The sequence below is a fragment of the Bufo bufo genome, chromosome 2 (genome assembly GCF_905171765.1).
Source record: "Bufo bufo chromosome 2, aBufBuf1.1, whole genome shotgun sequence".
NCBI classification, from domain to species: domain Eukaryota; kingdom Metazoa; phylum Chordata; class Amphibia; order Anura; family Bufonidae; genus Bufo; species Bufo bufo.
Window position 1 is genome coordinate 151,427,354 of NC_053390.1, and position 14,495 is coordinate 151,441,848.

At 45.3% G+C, this 14,495-nt stretch overlaps 1 protein-coding gene across 4 annotated transcripts in view; it reads left to right on the top strand.

Moving 5' to 3' along the window:
• The window catches only part of PAM (peptidylglycine alpha-amidating monooxygenase), a 190,600-nt gene that overhangs the window by 107,330 nt on the left and 68,775 nt on the right, over positions 1–14,495 (top strand). For all 4 annotated transcript variants that reach the window (XM_040421586.1, XM_040421587.1, XM_040421588.1 and 1 more), the window contains exons 10-12: positions 12,699–12,779; positions 12,863–12,939; positions 13,723–13,826. In XM_040421586.1, coding sequence (XP_040277520.1) covers positions 12,699–12,779; positions 12,863–12,939; positions 13,723–13,826 — 262 coding nt within the window. The remainder of the gene's footprint in view (positions 1–12,698; positions 12,780–12,862; positions 12,940–13,722; positions 13,827–14,495) is intronic.

Below are 14,495 nucleotides of genomic sequence, written 5' to 3' on the forward strand. Positions count from 1 at the left end.
CAAAGTCGTCAGTGGCGGGCACACATATGGCGGCCACATCCTCTGTTCTCTCATAGTAGAGTTTGAGCATGTTCACGTGAAGCATGCGTCTCCCCCCACTACCAGAGCATGGGCCGATCACGTAAGTGGTGTCGCACCTCTGCTCCACCACTTGGTATGGGCCCTGCCAGGCGGCCTGGAGCTTGTCATGGCGCACAGGTGTTAAAATCAACACCTTTTGGCCAATCCGAAAGCTCCGGTCCCTGGCACCTCTGTCATACCATCGATGCTGACTGGTCTGGATGTTAGTATGCACTTTCTGAGTTAATTCCTCCAAGCGGTCACGGAACTCCAGCACATATGGTATGACAGGGGTATCGTGCTCACCTACTGCTCCCTCCCAGTGTTCCCGGATTAAATCTAGGGGACCTCTAACTCTCCGTCCGAACAGTAGTTCAAACAGCGAAAACCCTGTTGATTCCTGCGGCACCTCCCTGTAAGCAAAAAGGAGGTGGGGTAGGAATTTTTCCCAGTCCTGACCGGTGTCAGTAAAGGTGCTAAGCATCTGTTTTAAGGTGCCAATAAATCTTTCGCACAAGCCATTCGTCTGGGGGTGGTAAGGTGAACTAATGATAGATTTGATGCCGCACAGTTTCCACAGCTGTTGGGAGACTTCTGCAGTGAACTGAGTGCCCTGATCCGAGACTATCTCTCTGGGAAAACCCATCCGAGAGAAGACTCACATCAATGCCTCCGCCACCATCTCTGCCTGAATATTAGTCAGAGCCACAGCTTCTGGATACCGTGTTGCATAATCCACTATAGTTAAAATATACCTTTTGCCTGACGGGCTGGGTTTGGCCAATGGTCCTATAATATCTACCGCTACAGCAAAACATCAACAGGTAGGTCTTTTAACAACCCCAACATTAACCATTCCCACCCCCATACCCCAATGTAGATGTACCCTGGCTGTGGGTAATTTGTGGATGGTCCCCCCGCCACCCGTACAGCTACATAACCCCCAGTGCGGTCGTTCTCTGGAACCAGATGTCGTCGCACCAGGGTGAGGGTGGCACCGGAATCGGCCAGCCACTGGGTCTCCTTGCCGTTGAGGATAACAGTCTGCCTGTGATGCTGTCCATTATCAGTCTCCACCTGTATTGGTTCTGCCTTGTGTAGAACACCCCAGTGTTCATCTGGATCCTCTGCTCTGATGTTAAGCGGGACAGCCTCTGTATGGTAGTAGTGGGCGGCTGCCCGCGCTGGAGAAGGTGGACCTGGACGGATCCATGCAGCCTGGTTTCGGTTATGGGTACAGTCCCTCTGATAATGCCCAAACTTTTTGAAGGCATGGCACTGTATGGTGCTGCGATTAGGGTATCTGTTTGCTGGGATACTAGGCAGGAGCCCTGTGCGTTGTGGTGCTGGTGGCCCAGGGTGTACTGCCCAGCTGCATCGGATAGAGTGGTAGGTTTCCGGTCCCTTACCCACTCCTGCACTTCTGGATTTAGTCCATTGAAAAATTGTTCCAGTAGAACCAGCTGGGTAATTTCCTCTGCTGAAAAAGCTTTGCTTGCCTGTAGCCAGGCGAGGACTGCCCTCTGCATGCGGCACGCCCACTCTTTATATGAGTCTTTTTCCTGTTTTTTTGTGTTCCTGAATCATCTCCTGTATGCTTCTGGGGTGATGGCATATCTTGCCAAAATTACATCTTTCACCCGGTTATAGTCTGCAATCTCCTCGTCAGGTACAGCTCTATGCCTCTGCTGCACAGTCAGAGAGCTTACCAGCGAGGATCCGTACCCAGTCTTGCTGGGGTACCTGGTGTAGCCTGCACTGCCGTTCAAAGTCTTGCAGGAAACCGTCGATCTCATCCACGGCTTCCACAAATTTTTTAAACGCATCATGCGGTACCTTGACTTTAGGTTCTGGAACCGGAGTACTAGTTAGCGGTCTTTCCAATGCCTGCTGCTCTGCTATCCGGAGTTAGTTCTCTCTCTCTTCCCTTGCAGTGATCAAGCCATCCACCTGGTTCATGGTTGCCTGTACCAGCTCTATGGAGGGATTGTCTCCATAAAATGCTAGCCTGCGTTTCACCTCTGTCGAACTCTGACTCTCTGGTTAATGTAGCCATACTGCGTGCCCGGTCTCCCTCGGTCAGTTCAGCAATTAGCACGGCCTTCGTTTTATTGCTGGTTATCTGTCCTCTCGCTTACAGCAATTCCTTTTAACCACCTCAGCCCCCAGTGCTTAAACACCCTGAAAGACCAGGCCACTTTTTACACTTCTGACCTACACTACTTTCACCATTTATTGCTCGGTCATGCAACTTACCACCCAAATGAATTTTGCCTCCTTTTCTTCTCACTAATAGAGCTTTCATTTGGTGGTATTTCATTGCTGCTGACATTTTTACTTTTTTTGTTATTAATCGAAATTTAACGATTTATTTGCAAAAAAATGACATTTTTCACTTTCAGTTGTAAAATTTTGCAAAAAAAACAAGATCCATATATAAATTTTGCTCTAAATTTATTGTCCTACATGTCTTTGATAAAAAAAAATGTTTGGGTAAAAAAAAAATGGTTTGGGTAAAAGTTATAGCGTTTACAAACTATGGTACAAAAATGTGAATTTCCGCTTTTTGAAGCAGCTCTGACTTTCTGAGCACCTGTCATGTTTCCTGAGGTTCTACAATGGCCAGACAGTACAAACACCCCACAAATGACCCCATTTCGGAAAGTACACACCCTAAGGTATTCACTGATGGGCATAGTGAGTTCATAGAACTTTTTATTTTTTGTCACAAGTTAGCGGAAAATGATGATTTTTATTTTTTTATTTTTTTTTATTACAAAGTCTCATATTCCACTAACTTGTGACAAAAAATAAAAAGTTCTATGGACTCACTATGCCCATCAGCGAATACCTTGGGGTCTCTTCTTTCCAAAATGGGGTCACTTGTGGGGTAGTTATACTGCCCTGGCATTCTAGGGGCCCAAATGTGTGGTAAGGAGTTTGAAATCAAATTCTGTAAAAAATGACGAGTGAAATCCGAAAGGTGCTCTTTGGAATATGGGCCCCTTTGCCCACCTAGGCTGCAAAAAAGTGTCACACATCTGGTATCTCCGTATTCAGTAGAAGTTGGGGAATGTGTTTTGGGGTGTCTTTTTACATATACCCATGCTGGGTGAGAGAAATATCTTGGTCAAATGCCAACTTTGTATAAAAAAAATGGGAAAAGTTGTCTTTTGCCAAGATATTTCTCTCACCCAGCATGGGTATATGTAAAAAGACACCCCAAAACACATTCCCCAACTTCTACTAAGTACGGAGATACCAGATGTGTGACACTTTTTTGCAGCCTAGGTGGGCAAAGGGGCCCATATTCCAAAGAGCACCTTTCGGATTTCACTCGTCATTTTTTACAGAATTTGATTTCAAACTCCTTACCACACATTTGGGCCCCTAGAATGCCAGGGCAGTATAACTACCCCACAAGTGACCCCATTTTGGAAAGAAGAGACCCCAAGGTATTCGCTGATGGGCATAGTGAGTTCATGGAAGTTTTTATTTTTTGTCACAAGTTAGTGGAATATGAGACTTTGTATGTAAAAAAAAAAAAAAAAAAAATCATAATTTTCCACTAACTTGTGACAAAAAATAAAAAATTCTAGGAACTCGCCATGCCCCTCACGGAATACCTTGGGGTGTCTTCTTTCCAAAATAGGGTCACTTGTGGGGTAGTTATACTGCCCTGGCATTTTCCAGGGGCCCTAATGTGTGGTAAGTAGGTAAATGACCTGTGAAATCCGAAAGGTGCTCTTTGGAATGTGGGCCCCTTTGCCCACCTAGGCTGCAAAAAAGTGTCACACATCTGGTATCGCCGTACTCGGGAGAAGTTGGGGAATGTGTTTTGTGGTGTCATTTTACATATACCCATGCTGGGTGAGAGAAATATCTTGGCAAAAGACAACTTTTCCCATTTTTTTATACAAAGTTGGCATTTGACCCAGATATTTATCTCACCCAGCATGGGTATATGTAAAATGACACCCCAAAACACATTCACCAACTTCTACTGAATACGGAGATACCACATGTGTGACACTTTTTTGCAGCCTAGGTGGGCAAAGGGGCCCAAATTCCTTTTAGGAGGGCATTTTTAGACATTTGGATACCAGACTTCTTCTCACGCTTTGGGGCCCCTAAAATGCCAGGGCAGTATAAATACCCCACATGTGACCCCATTTTGGAAAGAAGACACCCCAAGGTATTCAATGAGGGGCATGGCGAGTTCATAGAAAAAAAAAAATTTTGGCACAAGTTAGCGGAAATTGATTTTTTTATTTTTTTTTCTCACAAAGTCGCCCTTTCCGCTAACTTGGGACAAAAATTTCAATCTTTCATGGACTCAATATGCCCCTCAGCGAATACCTTGGGGTGTCTTCTTTCCAAAATGGTGTTATTTGTGGGGTGTTTGTACTGCCCTGGCATTTGAGGGTCTCCGCAATCATTACATGTATGCCCAGCATTAGGAGTTTCTGCTATTCTCCTTATATTGAGCATACAGGTAATGAGATTTTTTTTTTTCCGTTCAGCCGCTGGGCTGAAAGAAAAAAATGAACGGCACAGATTTCTTCATTCGCATCAATCAATGTGGATGAAAAAATCTCTGCCAAAAAAAGAAAAGGGAGGGGAAAGGCGTCTGCCAGGACATAGGAGCTCCGCCCAACATCCATGCCCACTTAGCTCGTATGCCCTGGCAAACCCGATTTCTCCATTCACATCAATCGATGTGGATGAATAAATCATTGCCGGGATTTTTTTTTTTATATATACAAAGTGTTTGCCAAAGTATATGAACACCGCCACCTCCTCAGCTCATATGCCTCGGCAAACGTATCTTTTACTGCAGAGGAGAAATCTCGTCTTGCAGCGCCGCATACACCGACTTGCGTGTAATCTGACAGCAGCGCAATGCTTCTGTCCGAATGCACATCAGTGCTGCAGCTAGTCGATCGGTTGGTCCACCTGAAAGGTTAAAAAAAAAAAAAAAAAAAAAAACAGGCCGCAAACCAATAACTTTATTAACTTTAGAACAGAACATATTAACTTTTTTTAACTTTTGTAACTTTTTTACTTACCGGTAATTTTTTTTTTGTTTAGTTTTTTTTTACCTTTATAGAACAAACCTCTCCTTCCCCATGGGACAATGTGCAAAGCGCAAATCGCCCAAAGATGTGGCGAAGTACGTTATGCACTTTATCCCAGGTGAAAGGAGAGGTTTGCAGCAGCTGTGAGTAAAAGGGCCCTAATAGCCCTGTGTGCCTGTCCTGTGAGATGCAATCCCTATGCTAGGTGTACCTGTGTGTGGTACTTCCGGAAACACTCACCTAAGCATAGGGCAGGGTGGTCAGGGCAGTCAGGACAGAAATAGCGGGTGTCACGCCTTATTCCACTCCTGCTACAGACACGACATTTTTTTCGGGGTGGCGGTTGGGTTGAGGTACCAGCAACGACACTGGGGAAATGTCGCTCGTGTAGACGGCTAACTACACTGGTGGATGGGGCCACGGAACCTCCTGGGTAAAGGAGGTTCGCGATGATCTCTTCCTGGAATTTGAGGAAGGATCCTGTTCTCCCAGCCTTACTGTAGAGAACAAAACTATTGTACAGCGCCAATTGAATTAAATATACAGACACCTTCTTATACCAGCGTCTGGTTCTGCGGGAAACTAAATAGGGAGCCAACATCTGGTCATTGAAGTCCACCCCTCCCATGAGCGCATTATAGTCGTGGACTGAGAGGGGCTTTTCAATGACACGGGTTGCCCTTTCAATTTGGATTGTCGTGTCTGCGTGAATGGAGGAGAGCATGTAAACGTCACGCTTGTCTCTCCATTTCACCGCGAGCAGTTCTTCGTTACACAAGGCAGCCCTCTCCCCCCTTGCAAGACGGGTGGTTACAAGCCGTTGGGGGAAGCCCACGCGACTAGTTCGCGCGGTGCCACAGGCGCAAATCCGTTCTAGAAACAAATGCCTAAAGAGGGCCACACTTGTGTAAAAATTGTCCACATAAAGATGGTACCCCTTGCCGAATAAGGGTGACACCAAGTCCCAGACTGTCTTCCCACTGCTCCCCAGGTAGTCAGGGCAACCGACCGGCTCCAGCGTCTGATCTTTTCCCTCATAGATCCGAAATTTGTGGGTATAGCCTGTGGCCCTTTCACAGAGCTTATACAATTTGACCCCATACCGGGCACGCTTGCTTGGGATGTATTGTTTGAAGCCAAGGCGCCCGGTAAAATGTATTAGGGACTCGTCTACGCAGATGTTTTGCTCAGGGGTATACAAATCTGCAAATTTCTGGTTGAAATGGTCTATGAGGGGCCGAATTTTGTGGAGCCGGTCAAAAGCTGGGTGGCCTCTGGGACGGGAGGTGGTGTTGTCGCTAAAATGCAGAAAACGCAGGATGGTCTCAAATCGTGTCCTGGACATAGCAGCAGAGAACATGGGCATGTGATGAATTGGGTTCGTGGACCAATATGACCGCAATTCATGCTTTTTTGTCAGGCCCATGTTGAGGAGAAGGCCCAGAAAAATTTTAAGTTCGGAAACTTGGACTGGTTTCCACCGGAAAGGCTGGGCATAATAGCTTTCCGGGTTTGCGGTTATAAATTGTGTGGCATATTGGTTGGTCTCTGCCACGACTAAGTCCAAGAGCTCCGCAGTCAAGAACAGCTCAAAAAATCCCAGGGCCGAAGCGATTTGAGCCGTCTCAACCCGAACTCCAGACTGGGCGGTGAAAGGGGGAACTACAGGTGCGGCTGAAGTTGGTGACTGCCAATCAGGGTTTGCCAGCACCTCAGGGACTCTAGGGGGTCTACGGGCCTGTCTGCGCGGTGGCTGCGACGGGGTAACTACTGCACGTGCCACCGTACCAGCTTCAACTGCCCTTCTGGTGCTCTCTACTTCACCAGGTTGTACGGCAGTGCTGGTACTAGGTCCAGGAAGGGCTGCGCTGCTGGTGTATGCCTCACCACGTGATCCGGCAGCGACAGCCCCACTCTGCTGCTCTTGAAGCGGATCCTGCGTAACCTGTGGTCTAGCGACACGGGGCCGGGTACGCCTGGTGCTGCCAGGGACCTCAACCTCCTCGTCCGAACTTTGGGTCAGAGAGCCACTGCTTTCTACAGGTTCATATTCTGACCCGCTAGATTCGTCAGATGAGGGTTCCCACTCCTCATCCGACTGGGTCAGAATCCTGTAGGCCTCTTCAGAAGAATACCCCCTGTTTGACATTTTGGACTACTAAATTTAGGGGTATTCCCTGAGACTACCCAAGAAAAAAAGCAAACCTGTCTTACAAAGGGGAGGCTAGCGAAGTACCGGAGGCCGCTGCGGTTGATAAAAAATATCAAAACAGATTTTTTTATCGCCGCAGTGCGTGTAAAGTGAATGTGCAGTGATCAAAAAATAATAATTTTTTGTCACTGCGGTGGGGCGGGCGTGGGTGAACGCACGTGTGGGCGACCGATCAGGCCTGATCGGGCAAACACTGCGTTTTGGGTGGAGGGCAAACTAAAGTGACACTAATACTATTATAGATCTGACCGTGATCAGTTTTGATCACTTACAGATACTATAAAAGTACAAATGCTGATTAGCGATACGCTAATCAGCGAATAAAAGTGACTGCGGTGCGGTGGGGTGGGCGCTAACTGACGCGAACTACCTAACCAAGGGGCCTAAACTATCCCTAAAACCTAACAGCCAATACCAGTGAAAAAAAAAAAGTGACAGTTTACACTGATCACTTTTTTTCCTTTCACTAGTGATTGACAGGGGCGATCAAAGGGGTGATCAAAGGGTTAATTGGGGTGCAGGGGGGTGATCTGGGGCTAAGGTGTAGTGTTGGTGTACTCACAGTTCAGTCTGCTCCTCTGCTGGATCCAACCGACGAAAAGGACCAGCAGAGGAGCAGAGAAGCCATATAACAGATCATATTTACTAATATGATCTGTTATCTGGTTTGTGATTCGATTTTTTAAAAATCAGCAACCTGCCAGCGACGATCATTGGCTGGCAGGTTGCTGATGCAACTCTCCTCGAACTTTTGCCGGCCCGCGATGCGCATGCGCGGGCCGGCTGTGACCGAAATCTCGCGTCTCGCGAGAAGACGCGCCGGCGCGTCCACTCGGAATGAAACAACCACCTCCAGGACGCGTCTGTGCGTACAGCGGTCCGGAGGTGGTTAATGTTGTCCGTTTTAATCCAGCATAGTTAGTCTCCATTCACAGTTCCATTCGTATAACCAAACTGAAACGACCGGTTATCTGCACGAACCGCTGCTGCTTTCTTCTGCTGTAAGGCTTGTATCCCGCTGCTTGCCACCAATTGTTGCGGAGCTCCAAGACATACCATCAATATCTCCACTTAAATCCACTTGTAGCTGAAGAAGCAGGTCAATGTCCAAGAGACAATTTCCCCAGTAACTGGACGACACACAGTTTTGGGAGTCAACTGCCTTTACTAGGCATGGCACACAAGGTTTCAATCCCCCAACAGCCTCATTTACATACAATACATAGATTACTATAATATAAGGACAGGTGTGGTCAAACAATAGCAAGGGCTGATGGGAGGTTGAGGGGGGACACGGCAGCTAGTTTAAACAGGTCTGGCAGTGTCCCTGGGCCACTGCCCTGATCTTGGGAAACAATGGAACAGGAAAAAGAGGAAAAGGGGGGGGGGGGGGGGGGTGTACAGACAGCGGAACATAAAATAATATAAAAGGGTCCATCTGTTAGTTACCTTCTAATAAAATAAATGGCCCTTAAAATAGTTACTGATAATGCATACACTCAAACAAAGTACAATGTATGGAGATTCTGTTGAAGCAAGTCCCCTCTATATAATCAAATCCAGGAGGACAAAATAACTTCGTGGAGTAGGAATTGAGGCGCACTGCGACACTTTGGATGAAAAACCGTTTGTCCTACCGCTCCGTTGATTGGTTCCTGTGTGCAGCAGTTTCTTCTTGGAGACTTGGTGTGAATAATCCTCAAGAGGGTAGAATTGCTGCAAGAGGATAGGGGTCCGGACTAGATATCCCTAATAATGCCCTACAGAGGGGGTGTTGTACTGGCCCTGATAGCCTAACCACGGAGCACACACCCTGACAAGAGCGACCCCGTCTGGAACCTTTCCCTGGATTAACTAACCCTGGTTAGCCTTCTCCTACTGGATCCCTACACGCATGTTTCGCTTTGGGATGAGTACAAAGCTCATCAGGGGAAATATAAGGGAGCTGGGCAAATCATCAAAAGGAGAATTAATTAGCCAAGGTGCAGGTGATAAGATACTAACTATGCACCTTGGAAATCAAAATAATGAGCACCGAGTCCTGATGTGGCTCGGGTTGGCAAATCTAAGAGGAGGGGACAATAGATGAATGCCCTCTTCCTCCTAACAGGGAATTGCAGTTATCCGCGGGCTCGATGTAGCCTTAGAGCGGCTATGAAACCAGCCGATATTTAAATAGAATACAGCCCCAGAGCAAGGGTTGGCTGATGCCATACCTCTATTCCTACTTCCTAATAAAAGTTATTGTGTATCATAACCCGCCTTGCAAATTCAGCAGTGAGATAGCAGAACCAGGGGTTTATTTGCTTGGCTTTGCACAGTGTTGTACAGAAGGGTCTTCCTGTCAGTTTATAGAAATACATGGTAGTAAGCCTGCTCTGTCTGCTCTCCTCCATGCCTGGAGCGAAGGTTGGCCTAGAAACAGCGCAGGTTACTTGCTGGTAATTGGTTGCTGGCCCCTGTGAATTACTTCTGTCATGTAAGATGATGGTAAATCACTCCATCGCAGCGGTCCGCTGGATGGAAGGTGCGGTATGTTTTACAGTGTGTACGGTGTATTCAGATGCTTCGCCTACAGATAGAAATGAGATTTCTGTTTTTAAGACATGGGAGAGGTTCCTTCATTCTCTGGAACACACGTCTCCCATTTCCTCTCCCCATCTTTTCGGTCGCTCCTGCTTCGTGATCACAATTACTTGCACCAAAATGTGGGTCTATTGTTTTGGAAATGAGAAGTATGCATTCGCTGACACTTATAATTAGTATACCATTTTTGATCATTTAAATGAGTTACTACATGAAAGGAACAGAAGTTTTCATCATCGAAGAACATTTCAACATCTCCGTTCTGCTTCAAAGACAAGCACACTTTAATTGGGCCCACCAATCCTCTTTTAATAAATAACCATGTTTTGTTGATTTCCACTCTATAGACTTTAATTTTAGACTCCAGTTCTACATTCCTTCTCCACAACCATGACCAGAAGGGGAATTGCGTTTAGAATGATGTTTTGCGTGCAATTTGTCTTTGTGTCTTGGACTAAAAATTAAGCGAAGTTCTTGTGGCATGATGGATGTTATTAATCAGTGTTGACACCAGAACAATCGAGGACCAGTTTATGTTGGGGGTGTTGGCCAGTGCTTACAGCTGTGAGAAGTGGTGGTTATTGCCCTCATAAATTCTCCAGTGTATTGGTCTATACTCATATCCTCATTGCAGGTCTCCATGCCTATGGCCATCTTCATTATTGGTCCATTAGTTGAAAAGTTCTACATTTGTTTTAAAAACTCATGGCAGTAGCAAGAAGGTTCGAGTCTCATGAATGGTCGAATCTTCTATTCTAGAAAAGATGGCCATCATAGAAAGAATGTTATGTTCTATTCATTATGTGTATATGAAAATGGTAATGCTCAAAGCGTTTTTTTGAAGCTGTTTTCCCCGTGATGCATTTAGACCAGTCTTATGGCACTTCTCCTCCTTTTTATACATATTTCTCCATCTGTGGTCAGCAACTATGAGTTAAATGGGTTGTCTAGTATAGAAATCTTAATCAAATATCCTACTAGGGAATAAGGTGACCTGATTTTTTGCATGTGCGCTTGGCAGCTGAAGGCATCTATGTTGGTCCCATGTTCATATCTGCCCGCATTGCTGAGAAAAAATATGTTTTAATACGTGCTAATGAGCTTCTAGGAACAACAGGGGCGTTGCTGTTACAGCTAGTCTATCTCCTAATCCTGCACTTTGAGTGACAGGGCCAGGTGTAATGACATTTTCACTGCCTGGGCCTGTCAATCAAAACGGAGAGGAAATGGCAGTTGCTGAGAGAACAAAGCCTCCAGGTGTAATGGCAACGCCCCCGTTGCTCCTAGAGGTTAATTTGCATATGTATTTGCATTTAAACACCATTTTTCTCAGCAATGCGGCACATATGAACATGGGGCCAACACAGATGTCTTCAACTGCCAAGTGCACATGTAACAGGTCAAACAGTTTCTTATGTACAAATCTACTGACAGATGTCCTTTAAAGGGGTTGTGCAGTGTCAGGATATTGGTGACCTGTGCTCAGAATAGGTCATCAATATCATATGTTTGGGGGTTTCAAATTCGATTAGCTGGTTGATAAGGCCACGGCGCTCGTGTGAGTGCTCCGTCTTCCTCGGCGTTGAGGAGCATGCTGTCTAGATTGTATCATCGGTGCAGTGTAATTACAGCTTCCTCTCCCATTGAAGTGAATGGGACAAACAACTGTAATTACACTGTGCAGCCGCTACAAGGAAGACAAGTAACCACTGAAGGGGAAGATCGTCAATGCTCTGACGCTGCTTGACCACTTTCACGGATGAGGGTCTTCTGCTTAGGGCCCTCGTTTATTAGCAGGAAGGGTGTCCAGTTACAATGAGCATCTCTGAGAAGTAGTACCTAGAAAGGTTATTAGGTTCAATAAGAACTGTGTAATGCTTCATTTTTCCTGTGGTGGCGCTGCAGGGGATTGGAACACCTGCTGCTTGATTACCCCACTGATTGCTGGGGGTCCTCATAGTGGAACAGACTGTGATAACCCTTTAAATCCTGTATTGTGTCAGTTTAGAAAGCGTTATGGACACTAAGACCTGATGGTAACACTATTGTATAGGCCAGCCATGCGGTGTGTGTAGTCAGAACATATTGTACCATTCCACACAATATGTGATGCTCCATAATAAAGCCTTTTGGCGACGTCCATACATTCTTCCCCTTTCTGTGCACATTGTCTCCAAATTCTCATGTCCTTGACTTTGAAAACGGAAAGCAGAGAGTCTCTTATCGGGTTACAGAGCAGGATAGTCAGCCCCAGCGTGAGCCATTTCTCTGTAAAATGCAAAGAATATTTTTTACACCAGAAGCTGGTTCTATTTTTCGAAATGTCAGAATATTGGCTTCAGTCTTATTGGTGTATTATATTACAACGTATCCGGTTGCTACGGATATGGTAAAGTGGAAGATTAGCGTGTAGGTAGCTGCTGCTATTAATCCAGAGGCATTTGTTTTATCTATCCAAATGTATTACTATTATTGTATTCGCGTTGACGAACTCTGTGCCATATGCGATGGTCGTTATGCAAAGTAATGGTCTTTCAGTTCGTAGCCTTTTGTCTTAATATAGTTATGACATTTTAGACGTTATATTATCTTGTAATGTACAGTAGGGGATGCATTATCGTCTGAATAATTTATCAATGCATTGAAAAGCTCCTCCGCAGACAGGGACACGTACTACTGTTCTCTAACGCCAATTCTTTTTCCGCAGCTACAATATAACCTATATTTGTATATCTAGTGAGATCTGTTTATACTTCTTTTAGCTGTGTATTCAGATATCGCCTGTGTATATGAAAAGCCAACCATGCACCCCTTTGCCTACAGAGTCCACACACATCAGTTGGGTAAGTGGTCCTCCGCCCAGACACTCACATCAGTGATTTGTTGCACTGTCCATACATTTATGATTGTGCTGTTGAATTTCTAGGTCAAGTTGTAAGTGGGTTCAGAATCAGGAATGGCAAGTGGACTTTGATTGGAAGGCAGAGCCCACAGCTACCACAGGTAGGCCGCTTATAAGACTTTTACCGTATTTGGGCTTACTTCTCCTGCTGTATCGTATAGGTCAGGGGTAGGCAACCTCCGGCTCCCAGCTGTTGTGAAACTACAACTCCCAGTATGCATACTTGCTCTGCTCTTCTAAGAACTCTCATAGAAATGAATGGAGCATGCTGGGAATTGTAGTTTCACAACAGCTGGGAGCCGGAGGTTGCCTACCCCTGGTATAGGTTAATAAGGTATTGCCTCCCTAGCTAAGACCCTGGACTGGGGTAATCCTTTTATGTTGTATTCAGTATACAAAAACAGGGCAAACTGGTGCTGGATCGGGCATATGGTGGTGAAGGACGTCACCTAGTCCATAGGGCCGACTGTGCTGACATTGAATATTTGGCATCAGTGCAGTTTCTGGAGGTAGTTTCAATGATAATTATGGGAAGCGTGTATTTCGACGCTTTCTTCAGTTTTTTCCCGCTCTGCAAAATCGTAGTGATAGATCCGATCTTCCTCTGATATTGGCTTTAGTGTGTGATACATATAAATTATATTGCAGTGCTGCTATTCTGTAAGCAATATGTTTTGTTGTAGGCACGAATGTGACAATGGCATTTCATGGTGGGAGCCTCCATTTTTAATTTAATTTTTTAATGGCTTTCTCCAGTTTCCTTTCTTGTAGATGAATGCTCCTCTAGAATTAAAATGCATGGTTATCTTCATCATAAGACTGAACATGTGCAAAAGTGAAAAGCTGAACATCAGCATCAGAACTAACTTTTTGGTTTGCTTTAGGCATTTTACCCAGTAGAAGAGCCCCTTGAAATTCGCCCTGGAGATATTATAGCTACCAGGTGTCTTTTCACCGGTCAGGGCAGGACATCCAATACTTATATTGGGTAAGTTTAAGCATTAATATAATCTGTATCTTAAATCTTCAGGTTTCATTGTATGTACATGAAAGTGAAATATTCCCCGTACTGAGCGCCGCGCAGTAGAAATTCTGTTCATGGAAAAATTAAGTTTCTCTTCCGGAGCTTTAGACGCTCTACCAACTCCATAACATAAATATCCTATGGCAATCCTATCTGTAAGCAGCGCTGGGGGCACAGGTGTCTTATACATAGTGTGTGGAAATAGGTGCGGCACTGACACATACCGGTATTCCACTGCAGCATTGAGGATAGAGGCATCGGGAAGACCTTTTTCCAATGAGAATTACAGTAGTATATATAAGGAGACCTAGAAGATGTAGGAGCTTCCTTTTTTCATCTTGGGGAAAAAAATCATTAAACACCGACTGGACGGAGGTTAAAAGAAGACGGAACTGCTAATGTAATGTATAATTGTTCCTACTTGGAGAGTCATCGGGCCATAGATGGAGTCTCCTCTGTTGTCAAAGAAAACATTGATGGTGCAGAGTAATGCACTTTGTATTAACGAGAAATATAAGATGGATAACCATCATTGGGAGTATCAATGGATGTTATTACACTGGAGTTAGGGGCAGTAGATGAATGGCTTCCTAACACTTCTGGTTTCACTTCTCTCGGGGGATATATTAATTT